The sequence below is a fragment of the Plasmodium falciparum genome (genome assembly GCF_000002765.6).
Source record: "Plasmodium falciparum 3D7 genome assembly, chromosome: 5".
NCBI lineage: Eukaryota > Apicomplexa > Aconoidasida > Haemosporida > Plasmodiidae > Plasmodium > Plasmodium falciparum.
This window is the reverse complement of record NC_004326.2, coordinates 904845-928321: the sequence shown is the minus strand read 5'-3', so window position 1 is coordinate 928321 and position 23477 is coordinate 904845. Positions and strand designations below refer to the sequence as shown.

Sequence of the window (23477 nt, the reverse complement as noted above, 5' to 3'; positions counted from 1 at the left end):
ATATTTGTATCTATGCATCTACATATATATGTATGTATTCACATAGTGCCTCAATATTCTTACGTTTGGTATTTTGTAGGCACGGGAATACAAATCGTCCGTATAAAGAACTCCTATATATATCCAAGATGATTTTTTTTTAATAATATTAATAATTTTATTATCGTTATCATAATTTTTATACAGAAATGGCATTTTATAAGTAAATTGATATAAAATATCATAAACACTTTGTGTATTATCATACAATAAATGTTTTTCATGCTTAGAAACTAAATTATATATATTCTGCTTCTTGAAACCTATTTTAGATATGTTTTTAAATAAATTATTTAAGTCATTTTCATTAGTTATAATATAATCTTCTGAATTTCTATTCATACCTTGAAATTCAGAATTTATTGTATTCTTTTCTTTCTTTTTGTTTATACAAAAATATAAACATTCACAAGGGAATTCATGATATTCATTTTTATTTATTATAACTAATTTCCATATATAGTTATTATTTTTTGTTCTTGTTTTATAAAATATTATAATTTCTGAATGTAGATCATTGTATATTTCTATTTTGGAATTTTTAACTTCATTGAATTCCTTTTTAAAATTTAAATTTGCAAATAAATATTGATACAAATATAAAAATGATGTGGTTATATTTATATTTATACTAGTTGTATAAAAATGAATATTTAAGATAGGAAAATATTTAAATTTTTCTTTTATATAAAAATTAATTGTTGTTGGATTAATTATATTATCTTGAATATTATACATATTATCATATGTTCTTAAACCAATTTTAAATGTTAAATTCATTTTTATATAGTTAGGCTTTTTTATATTATTATCTTCATCTCGACATGTTTCATAATAATTATTATCGTTATTTGATATACTAGAATTAGAATATGATATATCATACCATTCATTGTCCGTATATCTATTACTAATTACATTTTTTGCACATTCATTCATTTTATTATCTTTATATAAGTCTTCAAATTTCATATGTTGCAATTTTTCATTTAAATAAAATCTTACACATTCATTTTTATTAAAGAACAAAAATTCATATTTGTAAAGACAAGTAAATAAATAATAATTTAAATCATACACATTTAATGTTAATATATTTTCTTTATTCAATTGGTGTATTTTTAAGCATATATTATGTATATCTACATTTATTTTTATTTTCTTCTCCTTTTTATTAAAATCATAAAATTCTTTTTTTTGATCTAACAACTTTTCCGATTTATTATTTAAATAAATATCTTCTAAGCAATTTATAATATTACATTTTAAATTATCATTACTATTAATACTATATATACTCTTTTTTTTTATACTATTTTTATCATAATAACTTTTTTGACAACTTAACTCTGAATTGGTAATCATATATTCATTATAATTATAATTATCTATATTTTCTTTTTTATTTTTATAATTAAAATCATTTAAAATATTTGCATCACTCCAATTTTCTATTGCTTGTTTTAATAACTGTTTTTTACTTTTGTTTCTTTTTTTTCGATAATTTTTTAAGTTTATTCTTTTTAGTAATGATACACAATCATCATTATTAAGCATACCTCCATATTCTTTTTTTGTTCTTCCTTTTTTTTTTTCCCCCCCTCTTATTTGTTTATTCATATAATTTGTCTTCTTTATTATCTTACGTTTACCTTTTTCATATTTTAATTTATAAGGATGATAAAAATAAAGTAAGAATTTTATTAAAAAGAATGTTATGTTATTTTTATCCTTATTAAAACTATTTTCCTTAAACATCCCTTCCTTCTTAAAATTTTCCGTAATTTCTTTGTGTATAGAAATGTTTTCATTGATTCTTTGATTTGTATTTAAAATAATAGGTACATGTTTTGTATCTTTTTGCAAAGAATAGTATTCTTGACTAGTTTTATAAAATGCCTTAGAATTATTATTTGTCTTCTGATTTATATGAATATCATTCCATATATCATTTGTATGTAGAATTTTGGTAAATGTAAGGAAATAATTATAATGAAAATATTTTTTGATATTACATAAATAATATGCGAATTTATTATACTTAGAAAATACAAATAAATAATAAAGTAAATTCCTTATATAATTATTATTATATGGATAGAAACAGTTTAATAATTTTAAAAATATCAATCCATGACATATAATATTTTTTTCATTATTAATATTATTAATTATTAAAAATATCTGATTATATAAATTATATAAGTTTTCTTTGTATAATTCTATTTCTGTATATTTTTCTTTTATATTGTAAATAATTTCAAAATATTTCCTATTCGTATTTTCTAAATTAATCAAAGGTTGAATTTTTATATAACTATCTACCATCTTTTTATAAATATTCATATTTGATATAAGAAAACGTCTACGAGCATAATACAATGTATTTATATTGTTATAGTTATATTGGTTTTCTTCCCAGTTATGTTCATATATAGTTTTTCTTTTAATTAAATTATATAGATTACCTTTCATTTTTTCATTTCCTTTTTTCGAGATATCCTTTATATGTTTCCTTTCTTTATAAGTATATTTATCTTGCACATTAAATATTTCATTTTTATTACTAAATGATGTATACAATATTTTATTATCTTTATTAGTACATTTTTGACTTTCGATGTTTTCTAATTTTTTAGTATTCTTTATACTATATATTAACTTTTCCCTTTCTGTGTCTTTTGATTTGTTCTTTTTATCTTTACCAATTTTATTATTTTGTACATTTCGTCGTTTCTTCATTTTATTCCTATTCACGTATTTGTAATGTCTATCATTTTGGTTGCTACTAATAATATCTAAATTATCGTTTTCATTATCAGAATAATATATATCGCAATTATTATTTTTATGGATGTATTTATTTTTGTTCATTTGAAAGGAAAATTTTTTATTTCCTTCTATTTCCTGTTGGTAGATATATTTATTTTTATTTATTCTATAAATCTTATTTTTACTCATTTGCTTCAATTTATTATAAATAATATGATTCTTTAACATTTTAAACTTATGCATATTTCTCAAATAAATATTTTGTATCTCCAATTTTTCGCTGGACTTTTTAAGCAGGCTTTGATTTTTATTCTTAAATGGGTGAATATATATATTTTTGAAAAAAGAAAAATAGTTTTTATAGAAGCTTGCAAAATAAATATTATAACGGAAATTATTATACAATTTATACAACTCTTTTATATTATCAATAGTAATATTAATTAATAATTCTTTGAATATTATTTTATAAGACTTTTTTACTTCTCTTGATTTTATCATGAAATAAATATTGTTCATATTTAAAAACCATTCATTTTCTTCTTTAATATTGGGCATAAATATATTATTATTTTCATTCAAAAATATATTATATTTATCTTCATAAAGTACTTTTGTCTTATATGTTAATAAAAACAAAATATTAGAACTGTTTATATTTTTGCCATTACTATAATAAATTGAATGTCTATTGGATTCATTAAATTCTTCATTTGTATTATATATTAAATTATTCCTGTAAAACATATTTTTATTTACTATATCTTTTTTATTTTTCTTATTTTTTATATTTATATATTTTTTTTTTCTTGTTCTTTTCTTTTCATTATCATTATCATAACTTTTATTGTTATAATCGTTTTTGTTATTTATACACATTTTCTTTTTATCTTTCTTTATTTCATTCTTTCTTTCTTTTTTTAATTTTTTATTACAAAGCATAATTTTTAATCTTTCCGTTTGCTTCATTTCATTATAATATATATCGTAAAAATTACTGTTATCGTAAAATAAATATTCTAACTCTTTCTTTAGTTGTTCTTTGTCATTATTATTATTAATACTATTAATATTAATATTATTAATATTATTAATATTATCATTATTATTTCTAATTGTATAAAAGCTACTTCTTGATTTTATATAATCTATATTTCGGTTCATATAATTCAAATCAAATATTATGGAATCATTTATAGACGATTTCATATTTGTTTTTCCTTTAAATAATTTCAGTTTATCATATATTTCATTAAATGAATAACATTTTCCTAACATAATATTAAAATTATTTACTTCAGATTCTAAATAAAATAAATGTTCATTTTTCTTTTCTTTATGATTTATATTTATACTAAATATTATAGATAAGCAAACATTTCTTTTATTTTCTTTAAGGTTTTCTTTTTTCTTCCTTTTTCTTTCTTGTTCTTTTTTTCTTTTTCTTTCTTCCATCTGTTTCAATTTAAAATATTTTTTTCTTCTTCTATAACTTTTTTCATTATCTATAATTGTATCAAAAAGTTCGTTTTCAAAATTTTTCTGAACATGATTTTTTCGATGTATATAAAGATCATTATCATAATTGTTATCATATGTATTATCATCACGATTTGGGTCTTTTAACAAATAGCATAATGAATCATCATCATTATCATCATCATCATCATCATCGTCTAAATCATGTTCATTATCATAATTATTATTAGGATCGTTTCCCTCATTACTCATAAAATTATTATTAGAATCTATCTGACTCACCATTTTAGACCTATTTAAATCTTCTGATTCCATTTCTATCTTGTCCATATCTAGTGTTATCCTTTTTTTACCTTTATAGGTATTCTTCAAACTATATTTATTTAAGTTCATTTTTTTTATACATTCTTCATCCAACACTTCATCATTCATTGATCGTTTCCTTTTAGCTAGATAAAAAATTTGTTTCCTTATCTTTTTATCCATAAAAGTGTTATTATAAATTTTGGATTTACATAAAAGTTTTAAAATATTTAAATTATTACTTGAGTTACTAGAACTAAGTGATTTTATTCGTAATTTTTTTACAACCTTCATTATTTCACCTACTTCAGTATCTATACTACTTGCTTGCTTTTTTCTTTCATCTCTATGTGAATTATCCATTTCTTCACTGATTGTTTTAATTCCTTCATATGTATCCTTATTTGTATATTTCTTCTTCATCACCTCATTATTATTTTTTTTCTTTCTACTTTTTTTTAAAAAATAACTCATTTTTATATTTTTATTTATATTTTCCTGATTATTATACATAAATAAATCATCTTGTATAAACCATGTTTCCAATAAATTAATTTTCATGTTGAAATTTATGGTTTTATTGAAATAGGCTTCTTTATTTTTTAAACAAAGATATTTTTCATGTGTTATATTATTTTTATACTTATCATGTTGTTTTAAAAATGGTTTCTTTTTTTTATGATTAAAGTATATAGAATTAAGACTACCTAAAGAATGATCATCCTTTTTTTGTTTTTTTTTTTCTTTCTTTTTATTACTTAATAATAATGTTTGTGATAATTTTCTAGTAAAAAATTTTTGTATAGTTGTTTTAATCTTTTTGGATAGTCCATTGTTTACACGTCTTTCTTGTGTCATATCTTTATCATCCTTATTATTATTCTCGTTTGTAAATGAAAATACACTGGTTTTGGTTTTTTGAAACTTTATGCTACAAATACTATTTGTTTCTATTTGTTCATTATTTTCTTTAAAATCAACAAAATGATTTATATTTGATGTTGCATTATTATTATTATTATTATTATTATTATTATTATTATTGTTGTTGTTGTTGTTGTTGTTGTTTTCTTTATTGAGTTTATTCATATTATCCATATGAAGACTTCCTTTTTTCATATTAACAAATTTCTTATTCTTTTTTTTTGGGAGAATATTATCATCATTATTGATATATATTTTCTCCTTGTCATAATTATTTATTATTCTATGATTACTTAATCTTTTCATTTTTTTTTTTTTTCTTTTTCTCTTCTTTTTCAACATTGATATAGTGGATAACCTTATCGTATCTTTCCTATATCCGTTAGTGTTTGTTCGATATTTCTCCAAGTGTCCACTCATATAATAATGTGAATATTTTCCTTCTTTACTAAACTTTACTTTTTCAATAGGATAAATATAATTGGTGGTAAGATTAAACACATTTTCATTCGATACATAATCTAATATAGTTTTATATTTTGAATAAAAATATAAGAAGAATAACAAATTATTATTAACAAATGCTAGGAAATAATAATTCTTATCATTCAGTTCTTTTAATGATATATTAATTCCTGCTGTATGAAATTCAAACTTATTTATAATTAAATATTTATAATTAATTTTATTTTTATAATAGAAGAGCTTATCTACGTAATAGTCTAAGGTATTACTATTACCTACCATGTCTTCCAATTTATCATTTTCTTTTTTTTCATTTTCTATGTTTGAAAAATTAGTTTGTTCATTATTAGAAAATTTTGACGTCGTATTATTATCTAATATAATTAAACTCTTTTTATTATATGAATTATCACAACAATCACTTTCTTCGTATTTATCATATTCAGATTGTGTATTATTTCGATGATGTTTCAAAATCGAACATGTTTTAGAGTCTTCTTTCTTAATTATATTATTATCAATGTCATTGTGATTATCATAATTATTATCATCCCTTATAAGTATATTATTATTATTATTTTTATCATTATTTATATGAGTATCATCTAATGAATATCCTTTACGATGAAGATATGGCACATTTTCATTCTTCCCGTTTTTACACATGCTAATATAATTTCGCAAAATATTATTATATAATAACAAACCCTTTTGAAAATTATCCACATTTATACAAGAATTGAGATAACAAAATGAGGAACTAGAAACCTCAGGTAATATAGTATATACATATAAATAAGAATAAAAACTATTCCATAATTCTACAGAAAAATTTATTAAATCCATTGTTGTTTTATTATGAATAGTAAATCTTGTATTTTTTAAATCTATATGAAAATTTATATTCTTCATATTTTCATATGCTATAAGATAAAACTGATTATTATATATTTGATTTTTTAAATTTTCCAATATTATTTTTCTTTTCCCTTTTCCATTTCCTTTCAGTAATATTTTTCTTATATATAAATATTCATATATATTTAATATTTTATTACATAATTGTAAATATTTTTTGGAAGCATTATTTTTAATAAATAATCTAAATGGTGAAATATTATTACATATATTTATTTTATTATAATCATAAATTATTAATTTATTCAAATATAATGACAATTTAAATCCTCTTTGAAATGATGGTATAAAACATACAAAATTTTCTAAATTAATAATCCATTTATTATCTTGAACAATATTATTTAAAATTAATTTATTTCGTCTGTTTTGTGATAATATATTTTTATATACCTTTTTAATAAACTTATAAAATTGTCTTTTTATGTTTTTCCTAATTTTTCTATCATGATCGTTTTTAATAGTACTTTTCATTATATCATTGTAATCATTTGATAAAGAATTATGAATATTCATAAAAGGTTCATTATACATATTTATATAATTATTTTTCTTTTGTTTCTTTTGGCATAAACTTTCTTTTGTATAAATGCTATCAGAGAAGCTTTTACTTTTTTCATAATAAATTCTTTCTTCATTCCAGTACTTGTATCTTTTATTTATTTTGTGTAACATGTTATAATTATATTCATTCATAGATTCATATCTTTTTCCTGTATTACCAATTCCTTCAGGATTATTTTTATTATAATTATTATTATTATTGTATCTTTCTTGAGAATTATAAAATAATACTGAATTTAGCGAAGAAGCAAAAATGGAAGATGTTGAAGCGCATGAAGTTGATTCATCATAATTTGACAAAGAAGAGCTTGGATAACGACGACAATGATTTGTATCTTCATTTGATTTAGACGAATTTATAATCATATCATAATGGTTTATCATATTTTTATTATTTTGTTTTGACAAACTAGAGTACGTATTATTTATATTATCCTGAGCAGAACTCTCATTACTTAATGTATTAAAAATATTATTGTTCAAATGGCTAATATGATTGTTATCATTTTCTTTATCATAGCTATAATTAAAATTACTTATACTATCACTAGTCCTATTATTATTTATGGTAGTGTATGTATGTTTGTTTGCATTGTTGTTTATATTTCTTCTTGAATTTTTTTTTGTTTTACTTTTTGTTCTCTCTCTTTTATGTATCTTATGACAATAATCATCCTTATCATTATACAATTCTTCTAACAATTTATGCATATAATTTTTGCTTTGTATTGCCCTGTTCTTCATATAATTTGTTTTCAATTTAGAAAACTTCATTTTAAATGTATGAACAAATATACTTAAAACATCATGGAAATTCAATTCTTTATTTATATTATTACATATAATAGTTGATGACATTTTTATTGACATTCTTTTAACACTATTTGGATTAATTGAGATAATATAAAAAGAATTATTATATGAATAATTAGTAAATGCATTATATATGAGATAATTAAAATCATTGGAAAAACTCTTATGATCTATTTCTTCATATTTAAAAAATTCATTGTAATAATTTCCACTATTTTTTTTTATATTTTCATATTGTTCCATAGATACATAAATATATTGATTATTATAATATGGATGTACATGATCAACGTATAAATATTTACTATCATATATATAAGAACAATCAAGAATATTAATATCTATATTAGAAATATCCAAATTTATTATAAAATTCTTTTTAGTTTCTAATTTTCCTATAATTTTTTCACAAATGTTATTAAGTCTATTCATAAAATTGTATAACTTATCTTGTTTTGTAAAAGGTGTTTGTCCAAAACATTCTTCTTTCTTATTATGACTCTTCTGCACTTCAATGTTATTACAAATATTATTATTATTATCAGCATATTTTGATGTATATCCTTTTTTCTTACCATATTTATTTTTCCTAATAGAAGGTCTTTCATATATATCGTTTCTTCCATATTTTATGTGTCCATATATTTCACTATTATTATTATTATTATTATTGTTCACATTCATATTATGCTTATTCATTAAATCATTATTGTGTTCATCAATACCCATTGTATGATTGTAGTAACATCTGATATTTTTATATTTATGTAAAAAATAAGCTTTGGTCTCTTTTATATCACATAATATAAGATTTTTATTTAAATTGTTAAGAAAATAAAAATTGATTGTAGATAAAAAATATGGATCCATATTTAAACTGGATGAATAAAAGTGAATATAAAAATGGAATCCTTCATTAGTACACTTTTTTTTTTTGTTTTGTTTTTTCTTTAACATTTCATATGATACTTCTTTTTTTAATGATATATAAATATGATTCTGTTTCCACAAATTATAACTTATAAAATCTTTTTTATAAATTAAATAATTATTCAAGCTGTTACAATTATTACTATTACTATTACAATTACCATTATTGTTGTTATTATTATTATTATAAATATGGAAAGGATAAGAAGACAAGTTGCTATTATCATATAAGGAACATGATACATTTAAAGGTTTTACATCATCTTTTATTACTTCATTTTGCATAACATTTTCTATATTATCTACATTATTATTATGTTTATTTTTATTACGATAATTAAAAATATTTTGTACAATTTGTGATTGGAAAAGTTGATAATATTTTTTATTTCCTTTTTCTTTTAAATCATTTGATAATTCCTTTGGAATATTACTATAACTGTAATTCTTCTTATTATTATTATTGTAATTGTTTTTATTGTTATTATTATTGTAATTATTATTATTATTATTATTATTATTATTATTATCATTTTTATGATATTTCATATTTATTATATTAATATTAGAATTATTATAATAATCCCTTTTCTCCTTAATGATATTCTTATTAATTTTATTTTGTGTTCTATCATCATTCTTCATATCTTTAAATATATCCTTCTTCAACTCAAAACTGTACTTCTGTTCATACTGTTCTTTTTCTGATTGTTTTTTTTTTAACAAATGTAATATATACTCTTTAATATAATTATCATTCAAATTATGTTTATTTTTATTTCCAAATAAATATTTACACATATGTTCATTTTTGTATAGTTTGGATAAATATGGGATGCTTTCCATATATTTATTTATCAATAAACATTTATATATATTTCTATATGTCAATGAAATATTTTTATAAAATACAGGAACATAACAACATACTATAGAACCCTTCCTTTTATTCAGTTTCATAAAATTAGAAAAGTTAGATTGTATTCTATTAACATTATACAAATGATGTAAATTAAATTTATTAAACCATTCAAGATTATATAGTTGATTTATATATTCGATAAGTGTAAACTCATTTTCTATTATATAATAATTACTTACAATATTTTTATAATTCATGTGTTTTAAATTATTATTGATATCAAAATAATTTATATTAAAAGAATTATTTTCATATATGTCTGATTTTTCATAAATAGTATTTAATATGTTAGAATTCTTATAATTATATATCAATGGTTGTAGATATATTTCTCCATGTTTTTTATACTTTTTCAAATAAATACAATTGAATAAATTTATATTAAATATTGATACAGTACAAGAAGATAATTTCCATCTATTCTTTTTATTCTTTTTGATATTATTATCTCCTGATAAGGTATCATAATTCATCTTAAGATTTTTTTCAGTATTATTTTTATTAATTATACAGGCATTTCTATTATCAGAATGTGTGAATGATATATTTTTATGTTCATCATATGACACCTTTTCATATTTTCCATTTTTGTCATAATCCAAATTATTATTTCTCTCCTTATTCAATCCTGAATTATTTTTATTATAATCTATATTATCATTTAAAGATTTATTATTATCATTATTATCTGTATTAAATAATCCAAAAAATTTTTTTGTCTTCTTTTTATTCTTCTTATAATTATTTTCCTGACCTACTTGGAATACATCAATTGTATTACTATTCCATTTACCAAATTTTCTCCTTCGAATAGGTAAAGATTTAAAACTAAATAAACTAAGAGATCTTTTAATACCTTTAATTTTTTTACTAGCACCTTTAGAAGTATTATTATGTATTCCTATAAAATGTATTAAGGAATTAAAACGCTTCATTATATTATTTTTAGTACTATATTTATTTTCACCATTTTTCTTTTTATAATTTAATAAATAACTAATATAGGACCTTTGCTTATAATCATCTTTATCTACACACATGGAATTCATTTTATTATCATCGTCATTTTTTATTAAGAACTCATCTTTCATTTCATTATCATTAGGTGGTATATCATATAAATTATTAGCATTTCCATCAATTGATTTATGTTCTGACGATTTTTTCACATTTTTAATCATATCATTTTTCAAATAATTTCTCAAATTTTTAATATTTTCATAATATTCTTGAGAATTGTTTCCATAAAGAATATCGTAAGATTTTTTATTTTTATCATTAATATTATTACAATCAATATCATCTATATATTTTTTCCTTTTGGTTTTTTTATATATACAACTATCACTAGAAGAAGATATTCCCTCCATTTTATTTTTTACATTACTCTTAAATGGTATTACATATTTATGCTTATTATTATTTCCAATACATTTTACATTTCCCACGTACCTTATTTGATTAGAGTTAATAGAATGTTCTACATCATCTTTTGTTTTGTCCTTATCTTCATATGGATTCATAAAAATTGGTTCTTTTTCTCTTTCCTTATCTAAATTATTATGTTTGTTATCAGCAGAATTATTTAAAATTGAATTCATATAATTTGACAAATGTCTATTACATTTAGCCCGCATATTATTCTCTACATCATTATTATTTTTCCTATTTTCTTCTTTTTTCTTTTTTTCTTTAATAAAATATTGAGAATTATATTTAATATCTACTACTGTAAGGTGTGAGATAACATAATTACAATTTTTCATGAGCATAATATAGAAAAAAGGAAAAAACGCCATAATACTTTTTTGTTTGTCTTCTATACACATATAATCAAGTTTAAATAAAAAGTTTAAGTTTACATTATATAAATCCTTATTTATGATTCCTACATGTTCATGATTATCTGAATTCTCATTTTCATTTTTATCACAAAAATTAGAACAACTATCAATTAAATTGATATAATCATTCATATATGTATCTATATTAAAGTTCTTCTTATAAATATATTTAAATCTATGATAATTCACAAGATAACATATGTTTACATTTTCAGAAGAAATAAATATTTTAATATCTTTCTTATAATTGTTACTATCTATATTATCACTTGAATTTTTATTTCTATTATCATTCATTATATTATCGTTAATTATATTATTATTATTATTATTATTAATATTTTTATTATTCATTTTATTATCATACATTTTCTTCATTTTACGTTTCGAATATATATTATTATAACTAGGAAATTTTTTTGTATCACTTTTAATAGCATTAGGAATATCATTTAATCTTTCAATGTGATCCGATTTTTTTCTTTTATTTTTTGCCTTATACAATTTTGGATATTTTTGAATAGAATGTTTTTTTTTTTCTTCTTTTTGTGAGGATATGTTATCATTTTCTCTATTACTTAAATTATCATGTTTGTTACCATACAATTTTAAATCATAACATGAGTTAGAAAATTTTCTGAATGTTTCATAAGAATTTTCTTTTGGATAACCATCCTTGTTAATATTATATTTAGTACAATCATTTGTTTGCTTATGATTTTTTATATATTCTTCCTTGTCCATTTTATTTTTTTCATTTAATTCATATTCATATTTATATTCATATTCAGATTTATTGGTATTTCCTTCGCTATATGAATTATTTTTCATAATTGATCCATGTATAATATTATTATTATTAATAATTGTTTTTTTGTTTCTATTACGAGATATATAAGTGTTGAAATTTTTATCAAATGTATTTTGTTTCTCAAAAGAACTTGTCATATTATCATGATAATACAATTTATTGTATAAACCATTATTATTAATTTGTTCATTTATTTTTTCATTTAATAGTTCTTTTATAGGATTATCTTCTCCTACACTTTTATATGTATTGTAGTCATAATAATGTTTACTATTTTTTTTTCTTTTTTCTCTATATTTTTCATTTTCATACATATCATAGTAAAATGTGTTATCACTTACACCTGTATAATCTCCATTTATATCTTTAATCTCTTTAGTCTTTTCCTTTTTACATATATTATTTTCATTATTATTACTATTTTGTGCAATACCCTTATTTCTCATGTCAATTTCTTCATCATTGTTATCATCTAATATACTATGTTCAGAACTGTCACATATATTATCAATTTGTTCGATACTAACAAATTTGTCATTATATAATTTGATCTTCTTCAGTTTATTCCTTGACAAAAAGTGAAGAGTATATTTGTCTATAGATGTATATGATTTATTTTTGTCATATGTATATCCCTTATTTTCCAAATGAGGATTGGTATATTTAGAACTTATTGCACTTCTAAAATTGTCATATTGAAATAATAGAATATTTAACTTTTGTTTCTCTTGAATATATGTCAAAATATAATTTATCACGACATTACTAAATAATATAAACAATGTAGAACTATAAAAAAAGTAAAAGTTCGATAAAGATATTTTGATAATTTTTTCATTTGTCCATTTATTTATATGAATATCTAAATGAATTTGTGGTTTCATATTTTTATAATTCATATGATAATCATCTATATATAAATCAAATTTTCTCTTACTTAATATACATATATTATTATCAAAAAAAAACGAATTTTTTTTACTTTTCTTCTTTTTCATATTGCATTTCGAAACACTAAAAAGATTACTAACTGTATCGGTTAATATAATATATTTTTTACATGTTTTAATAATATTATAATTTTTTTTCTTCTTTTCTTCATTTCCTTTAGTTTCTTTAGGTAATTCAAAATATCCTTCCTTATCATTTCTAACATGAATTTTGTGATTTTTCTTATCCGTAACATATTTTACATTATATCGTTTTTTGCATATTTTTAGTATATAAAATATATAAAAGGATTGTATTTTCATAGATATATTTATACCATTATATAAGCGACATATTTCACTCATAAAATTATTTAAGACAAATTTAAACATTCCTTCATTTCTATTATTTATACTTATATTCGTTTTTTCTATTAACAAAAAATATATTTTCTCTTTAATATTATTTTTGCTATTTAATGTATCCATTTGTGTAATAATATCTTCACTACACACATTATTATTATTATTATTATTATTGTTGTCGTTGTTATTATTATTGTTATTATTGTTGTTATTTATAAAAAACAAGTCTTCTTCATTAATCGTTTCATCATCATAATTTATATGCTCAAAGATAAAAAGATCTATTAAATTCAGATAATTACAATTTTGATAAAATTCCTTATTTGCGTGTTTTATTATATTTATACGATCCATTTTCATATCAATATATTTCTTTATTTTTTGTGTATCTTCTTTTTCCTCATTATCTATAATTTTATTTCTTTCTTTTATTAATATCTCCTCTTTTTCGCCATTGTAATTATATGTACAATTGGAATATTTATCAATATCAGAATAATAGTTTTCAGAATATTTATATGAATAACTATTAACATTATAATAATCATTATTACTTATAAATGTATTATCTATACTAGAATTGTATTCCCTATCTATTAAATGTGAATAATTATTCAAGGAGTTAATATATATTGAATCATTATTCATTCTATCATTATTAATAGAAATATTATTTATCGAACTGTTATTTATCGAAATGTTATTTATCGAATTGTTATTTATCGAACTATCATTTATAGAAATATCATTTATCGAACTGTTATATTTATTACATTTCTCATTAGACAAATAATCAGCTGAATTTCTTTCCATAGTATTAAAAGAGAATGTGTCCTCTGTACTATCAAGAATATATTTATTCTTATCATTTCTAATACTATTTTTTTTTAATATATCATTTTCTTTAAAATATAAACTATCAAAACGTTGTTGATTATATGCATTTCTTCTTACAATCATATAAAAAATTTCTTCAAAATCTTCCTTATTATATAATATTTTTTCATGATCTAATATTTTAATTACTAAATTTTTTATATACCTTTCATAATTTTTATTTGCTTTAACAATATTCATATTATCATCATATTTTTTATTATGAATCATCATTTGATTTTTTTCACCAATCATGTGATTTTTATAAAAAAAATTATCCAAAATCATGTACAACAATTTATTTGTTATATTAAATTTTCTTAAGTGAGATGTATTTTTATTATTGTCTATTAGAAATTGTTTAATTCTATAATACTTCTTTAATCGTATTTTTATTAATTCTAAATGATCATATGGTATCATATATTTATATACAGATAATAATGATATACATACTTCATTCAAATTACAATTAACTATATCAATTCTTAAGGAATATACATTGTTATTCTTTTTTAATTTTAATGATTTAATATATAATAATAATTCTTTATTTTTAACTGTTTGATCTATATTCATAGGATACATGTTCTTCCCATCAATATAATCTGAATATTTTTTCTTCTCCTCTTTATATATTTTTTTTGAATTATTACTGTGTGATGTTTTATCATTAGAAGATTCTCTAAATTCAAATCGATTGCATGCAACAACAGAATTATTGTGTTTATTGTTATTAAAACATGGGTTGAATAAATGCTCTAATTTAATATATTTTGAATGTAAATAAAATAAAGAATCTTCTTTATCATGGAAAAGGAAAATATTTTTCAATTGAAAACAAAATCCTATAGATAATAAACTAGTATTTTTAACCTTATGCATGTAATTATTATATTCCATATATTTTTTTAAAAATGTATAATAACTATTTCTCATGGAATAAAGAAAGTTACTTTTTTTTCTTTTTCCTTTATAGAGTAAAAAGCTATTATTCTTTTTAATATGATATACATTTTTTTGTGGTACAAACAAATTATTTAAAATTAAATTATGTATGTTTAAGGCATTACTTTCTTCATTTTCAGCAAATTTAATAATTTGTTTGTTTTTACAAAGAATATTATTATGATTGTTTATGTTAATAACATTTTCAACATTATTATCATCTTTATCATAACGTTTATGTTCCAATGCAGATGAAATTTGGTCACCAAAATGGTTATCATTTGTATGTCTTCCTTTTTTAATATTTTTCTCAATATTAACATTATGATTTTTTACCTCTTTCATATTGTTAATGTTAGGTGATCTATAAAAATTCTTATTTTGTATAGAATCCTTTAACTTTTTATTTCCAAAATTTTTTCTTGTTTTTTGTTTATCTTGTACCTTTTCCTTTTCATCCATTTTGGACTTAAAAGGATCCATAAGTATAGAATGCTCAATGAAAATTTCCCTACTATACATAGTTCCGACTAATTTTTTTTTTTTTATTTTATTTAAATATGATTTAATATTAACGAGTTCTTTATACAGATAAGACGAATGTATAAAATAAGTTTTTAATTGTTCAATACATACTTGAACAATTTTTTTTCTGGCACTACCCATACTTAAATATAGAGTTAAAGCTTCAATGACATCTTTATCTATTATATTATCATATTTAAGGAAAATTTCTAGACATATATTATTTTTTGGTATAAAATTCATTATAGGTATAAGATTATTTATATTTATAATATATTTACAAATATATATATCCATTTCTCTAATATTATTACTATAATCATTTATAAAAATCATAGTACAATTAGGTAATTTATTAATTTTATTATATATTAATAAATCAAAATTCGTTCCTAAAATGGTATTATAATTTGATTTATTATTTTTAATGGAATCATCTTCTCCTTTATATTTCTTTCCTAAAATAAATTTCCAAAATCCTTTTTTATCATCTGTCTTAGAATCAACATTATTTTTGTTATAATTAATATCATTCTCATGTATCATTTTGTTTTTATTCATATTATGTTTTTGAGAAATATATTCATTTTTAAAGCTTTGTAAGTTTTCTATTGGTATTTTTTTTTTATCCACATTATTTGTATCTATGTTACCATCTATATATTTATACTGCATATTGTCATTAACTTTGTTATCATTATTAAAAAATATATGGCACATATAATCTTTCTCATAATAATAATTATTATTATCACAATTATTATCACAATAATGATCACAGTTATTATCACAATTATTATCGCAATTATTATCATTATATTTATTATAGTTGAGGTTATTCATGTACATATTTTTATATCGCCCCTTTGTTGTGTTATTATAATATTCATTATAAAATAAATGATTTCTCCCCCTCTGACCAGCTGATCTCATATAGGCTTCTTTTTCTTTAGTAGTTATAATATGACTACATTTTTTATTCTCCTTATAATTAACTGTATTATCATAATGTTCTATATTATTATAATTATGTTCGTAATGTATTTTATAATTACTACATGTACTATTAGATCTCATTATGTCACTTGGTAAATTATTATTTACTTCATGGTGTATATCTATATTGTTTGTATTTTTTCCTAAACTATTTAAAATGGAACCCTTATAATTTTTCTTGCTTTTCTCATAATCATAATTTTGATTAAAATTATCCTTATAATTTTTATCATTTATATCCTTATTATAATTATGTCCATTTTGTATATTTTGGGTGATAAAATTTTGTTCCAGTAAATATTCCTCATTAAAATTATGTGGATGGATATCATATGGATTCATACATTTATGACTAATTTCATTATATACACAATGATTTTTTATACCCAATTTTTCTATTAAATATATTGGACAAAATTTTTTATTTATAAGAAATTTTTTATTTCTTTTAAAAAGTACGAATAAAGAATGAATATTAAAATTATGCATATATATAGCATATCTCTTTTTCATAGATGATAATTTTTCCTGTTTAAATAAAAATGAACAACTAATATTATAAGATAAAAAACATTTATTATAATATATTTTATTATTATTATAATGATTCAAATTTAAAGGAATATATGTAAAGTTAATTTGTGGTAAAACTAAATTAAATAACATATCATGAGTAAACCATCTATCAAGCTTCTCTAAATTTTCATCAATCATATAATTTTTTCCTTTTTTATTCTTTATAAAATTATAAAATAACTTTTTCCACTCACCTTTCTGTATATTATTAAAATATTCTTTACTATATATCCGTTCATCTGATAATAATCTTAATTTTGTTAATAAGTGTATTGGACAGGAAGCTTCAAATTTATTCATGAACTCTTCAGCATATTCATCATTCATTTTTGAATTCTTTTGATTGAATGTTTTTCTATATTCTGAATATTTTATACATTCTTCTATACTTGGGACGATATTAAATATTTTCGTACATCCACCTTTATATAAATAATAGAACTCTATATATTTTATAAAATTGAAAAAAGCATTAAAACATTCGCTAGTAAAATTAATTTCTAAATTTTCATAATTTGATATATTATTGAATGTAGGAGGAACATCATTTTTAAATCCATTTTCTATAATCAAATCATAATCTATTGATATAATTTCATTATTAATATTATTAACGTTATGTTGTTTTGGATCATTATATACAGGGAAATTATTATTCATATAATAATTATTACTATTACTATTGCTATTACTATTATTATTTTCAAAATTCTCTATATTATTATCATTATGTTCAATATTAATATTATACTTATTATTTTCATCCATTGATACTTGTTTACTAATATTGTAACAGTTACATGACTTTTTCACATACATTTCATCTCTTGGTGTATTGTTCAGATGATGTTCACTACTATATTCTTTGTTGTGTCTTAAAATACACATTTCAACATTTTTAAAATATTTTATATCTTCTTTTAATTCATTTAAAGCTTTTATATCGTGTTTCTTAAATATAACATGTAATTCTATTCCTTCTTTTGGAGTTATTCTGAATCCTGTATTGTTTTTTGGAATATCAAAATAGTAGCGTTCTTCTTTTTTAAATGAACTTCCATCTGAATAACCTTTTTTATATATATTTTTTATCTTTTCTTTTTTCTTCATTATATCTATTTCTTTCTTTCTTTTTTTCTTTCTTAAGGATCCTACTTTTATTCTTTCATTCATTTCATAATCACTAAATGAGCAATATTTGCCATTCCTAGTTTTATGTAATATTTTACTTTGACTATTTTTCAGATGAATTTTCAATGGTTCTTTAAGCGAATTTGTGCTTTCGCTGAATAGTTTTTCAATAGCTGTGAGAAACATTTCGTCTGAAAAAATGGAAGCAAATGAAAAATGATTAATATGCACATTTTAAATATATTATATATACATATATATTATATAATGTATACACATATTATTATATAAAATATAGTGACCAACAAGACGTTTGATATATATATATATATATATATACAAATGTAACAAATTTTACCTTGAACGGTTTCACTTTTATTTTGAGATTTATCATGTTTTTCTTTCGAATTATCCCTTTTACATCCCTTTTCCTCGTTTTCCTTCTTAACTCTCTTGTTATATTTGATTTTTTTTCGATATTCTTTATAAATCATATGGATACCTATTAATCGTATCCATATATTAATTAACAAATTTTTCTTAATGTTTTTTTTCTCTTCTTCATTTAATTTCAGTTTGTATTTACTTAACTCATCAATTTTGAAGCTTTTTACAAAAAATTCTAGAGTAAATGGTTTTGTATGTATATGATTATCAAAAAATATTATCTTAATATTTTCTGCAAATATTCTTAAAGAATTAATTAATTTTATAGGGAGAGCTTTTAAAAAATTCTCTTCCTTTTTTTCTTTAGATATATTAACACTATCCCATTTTCTTAACTTTTTTTTTTTAACTTCATATTGAGTATTCAATGTTTTATTGGTGTTCCAAATACTTGGATACGAAAATTTTACCACCAGAAATATATCGTTTGCATAAATATTTATTGGACTGATATTACTGGAAAATATAGAAGACCACAAAAATTTTATGCGCACATTTTTAATATTAGAATAAATAATTTCCAAGGGTAAATCAGCTAATTCGAAAAATTTTTCAGGGAACGGAACATTTTTAAGTATTATCTATACAATTAAAATGTGTAAATATTATAAGCATGTATAATAGAAATGTTTACATTGAGGTACATATATTTTAGGTTTTTTTTTTTTTTTTTTTTTTCTACATATAATGTAACTTATAAAATAAATATATGCACATCATATGTAATATAGGAATAATATATATATATATATATATATATATATATCATATAGTTGTGTCAGATAATCACGTAAAATACCTCGGGAGAAGTAACAGAATTAATTGTCAAATTCTGTATAGCATCCCATTCTCCTAAATATTCCTGTCCATATATTTTAATAAATTGGTTCACAATATTTTTTATCATTTTTCTTTTCTTTTTCACATTATTAAATAACAGCTTGTATCAGATAAAAAGAACGTATCTTCTCCAAATTGTTCAAACAACATATATACCAAAAAAAATCAGAAAAAAAAAAAAAAAAAAGAAGCAAATAATAACAAATATGAGAAGTAAAAGTATAAAAATAAAAACAAAATGAATAGATAAATAAAATAATAAAATTAAGAACGATGATACAGTGATAAACTTGCAACTTTTTGTACTATAATATAATAAATGTAAAAAAATGTTCATATCATAACAAAATTCTAAAATGTATATATATATATATATATGTGCATATTATTAGATTCAAATAATTACAAATTGAACAATGATATTTCAAAAAAATATAAACCTTAATTTATATATTTATTTATCTATTTAAATATATACATAATAAAACTATAAAAATTTTAACATAATAATATGCTGCACAAACTAATGTCTTCTGTATTCATTTTAAAAAAATATGTTAATTTTATAAAAATAAAGAAATGTAAAATAACCAAATGTCTAAAACATATATATATATATATATATATATATAGACGTTATAATTCATATATTGGTGCTTATATAAATTCAATTGTTATATAACCCAATATTTCTAATATTTGGACAAATATAAAAATAACATATTTTTTTATAAACATATAAGCCATAAAATGAATAATTAAAAAAAAAAAAAAAAAAAAAAAAAAAAAAGATGAAACTGTATAGCAAATCTATTAAAATTGAAAATTTATAAACAACAAAAAGAAAATAAAATAAATAAATTATATAAAAATATATTTCATAATATATCTATGTGTAAAAATATATATGTAATTATAATATACCAAGAATTTTTAAAACATGAAAATATTTTAATTTATATGTATTATTTTCAAAATACTATATATATATATATATATATATATATATTTTAATTTCTAAAAAAATTAGAAAAAAAAAAAATATAAATAGGGATATTAAAATAAAAATATCATTTTTTATAAAGTTTGAAATATTACATGTGTACTATATATATAATATAAATATATATATAATAACAAATTATACAAAATAGTAGAAACATAAAAATGTTTATATTTATATTTTCTATAATGCGTTAACATATTTTAAAAAAGTAAAATTATATATACATCATTCAGCATATATATAATTACTAAAGAAAAAATAAAATAAAAAAACAGAATAATAACAATTTTTTATTTTCCATTAATAATTTCCAAAAATGTACATATATTTACATATATGCATAAAAAAAAAAAAAAAAAGAATTTTTTTTTTATGTGTATTATTTTTTTAAAAATTAAATACATACAACAAAAAAAAAAAAAAAAAATAAAATAAAAATAATAAAATAAATAACAGATAATAAAATTTATTAATAACCAATATTCATATATAATAAATTATTTTCTTATGTTTATTTAATTTTTTAAGGGGAAAAGGAAGAAAAACTACGGAAAAAATTTTTTTTATTATGACATTAAAAAATATGTGTAATACTTCATACACATTATTTATAATGTTGTGCGTTAAAATATATTATATATAATTACGATGCATATTATATATATATATATATATATATTTATTTATTTATTTGTTGGCATAGAAATAAATTTTATATCATTTAAGTGATAAATTTTAATCCTATAAGTTTTATTTATAACTTCAACGGAATAATTTATTATATATATTATTTTTTTGGAACACTTAATATAATGAAAAATATGTATTGCATTTTCAAGTATTTTTTTTTTTTTTTTTTTAGTAATCCCTTTTGAAAATAAAAAAAATTAAATTAGAAAGGAAAGAAAATATCATCTTATAATTGATAAAATGAACAGATTTTAATATATTCATTCACATAATATACATTTGGTGTAAATTAAAAATCATATATATATAAAAGTAATTAAAATAAATATAATATATATATATAATTTTTTTTTTTTTTTCATTATATTGCATTTAAATTAGCTGGTTCTAAAATTTTAATAACACAAAAAAACAGGAAAAAAGAATCATACAAATTAATCCTATATTGAACAAATATTATATATATATATATATATAAAGAAAAAAAATATATAACTATTAACAAAAAATTTTTTTTTGTTATATATATTCATATATAATTTTGTTAACTGATCCTTTATTTATATAACGAAATGAAATTTACGTTAGTTATAATAATATTTAAAATGGAAGAATGAAATATAAAAATATATTTTTTATATATTTATTAATTAGTATAATTTATATAGACTATTATATAAATATACAACTCTTCATTTTTTTTCTACGAAAAAAGTTATATATATATATATATATATATATATATATATATATATTACATAAGTAAATAATTTATGCGTATATTTATGTATACAAAATAACATATCATAATATTACTATATATTTTTTTCTTTTTTTTTTTTCTTAATATTCTTTTATGAATATATTTCTTTCGTTTTAGTTTTCAATAAATATATATTTATATTAAAAAGTAAAAATATAAATATATATTTGTATAATCACTAGGTTGTAAATGATTAAAAATTATATTTCAAAGATATGATTAAAAAAAAAAATAAAATTAAATTAAATGAAAATAAAATAAGATAAAATAATGTAATATAATATAAATAATAAAAAATATATTTATATATTTTATATTATAAAAACATGTAGAAAAAGTTGGATTATTATTTTATAAAATTAAATGGTTTAATTATAATATATAAATACAATTCATTCATGTAGTTTAAAATACTATCTATTTATATTTTTATTTTCTTTCTTTGTAATAATTTCCCCTTTTATATTGTAAAATATATTATAACTTGTTAATATTTTTTTAATGAATATAGATAAAAGGAAAAATATTAATGAAACATATTTATAATATATATATATATATGTGAATAATTATATACAGTTAAAATAAAAAAAATAAAAA

The 23477-nt window shown here is 19.0% G+C and overlaps 1 protein-coding gene across 1 annotated transcript in view; it reads right to left on the bottom strand.

Annotated features, from left to right (window-relative positions):
- The window catches only part of PF3D7_0522400 (conserved Plasmodium protein, unknown function), a gene marked incomplete at both ends in the record, with an annotated part of 28479 nt that extends 7994 nt beyond the window's left edge, over positions 1 to 20485 (bottom strand). Inside the window, 3 exons of the mRNA XM_002808663.1 lie at positions 64 to 19322; positions 19490 to 20159; positions 20378 to 20485. Of these exons, the coding sequence (XP_002808709.1) occupies positions 64 to 19322; positions 19490 to 20159; positions 20378 to 20485 (20037 nt within the window). The remainder of the gene's footprint in view (positions 1 to 63; positions 19323 to 19489; positions 20160 to 20377) is intronic.
- Between the last annotated feature and the right edge of the window lie 2992 nt (positions 20486 to 23477).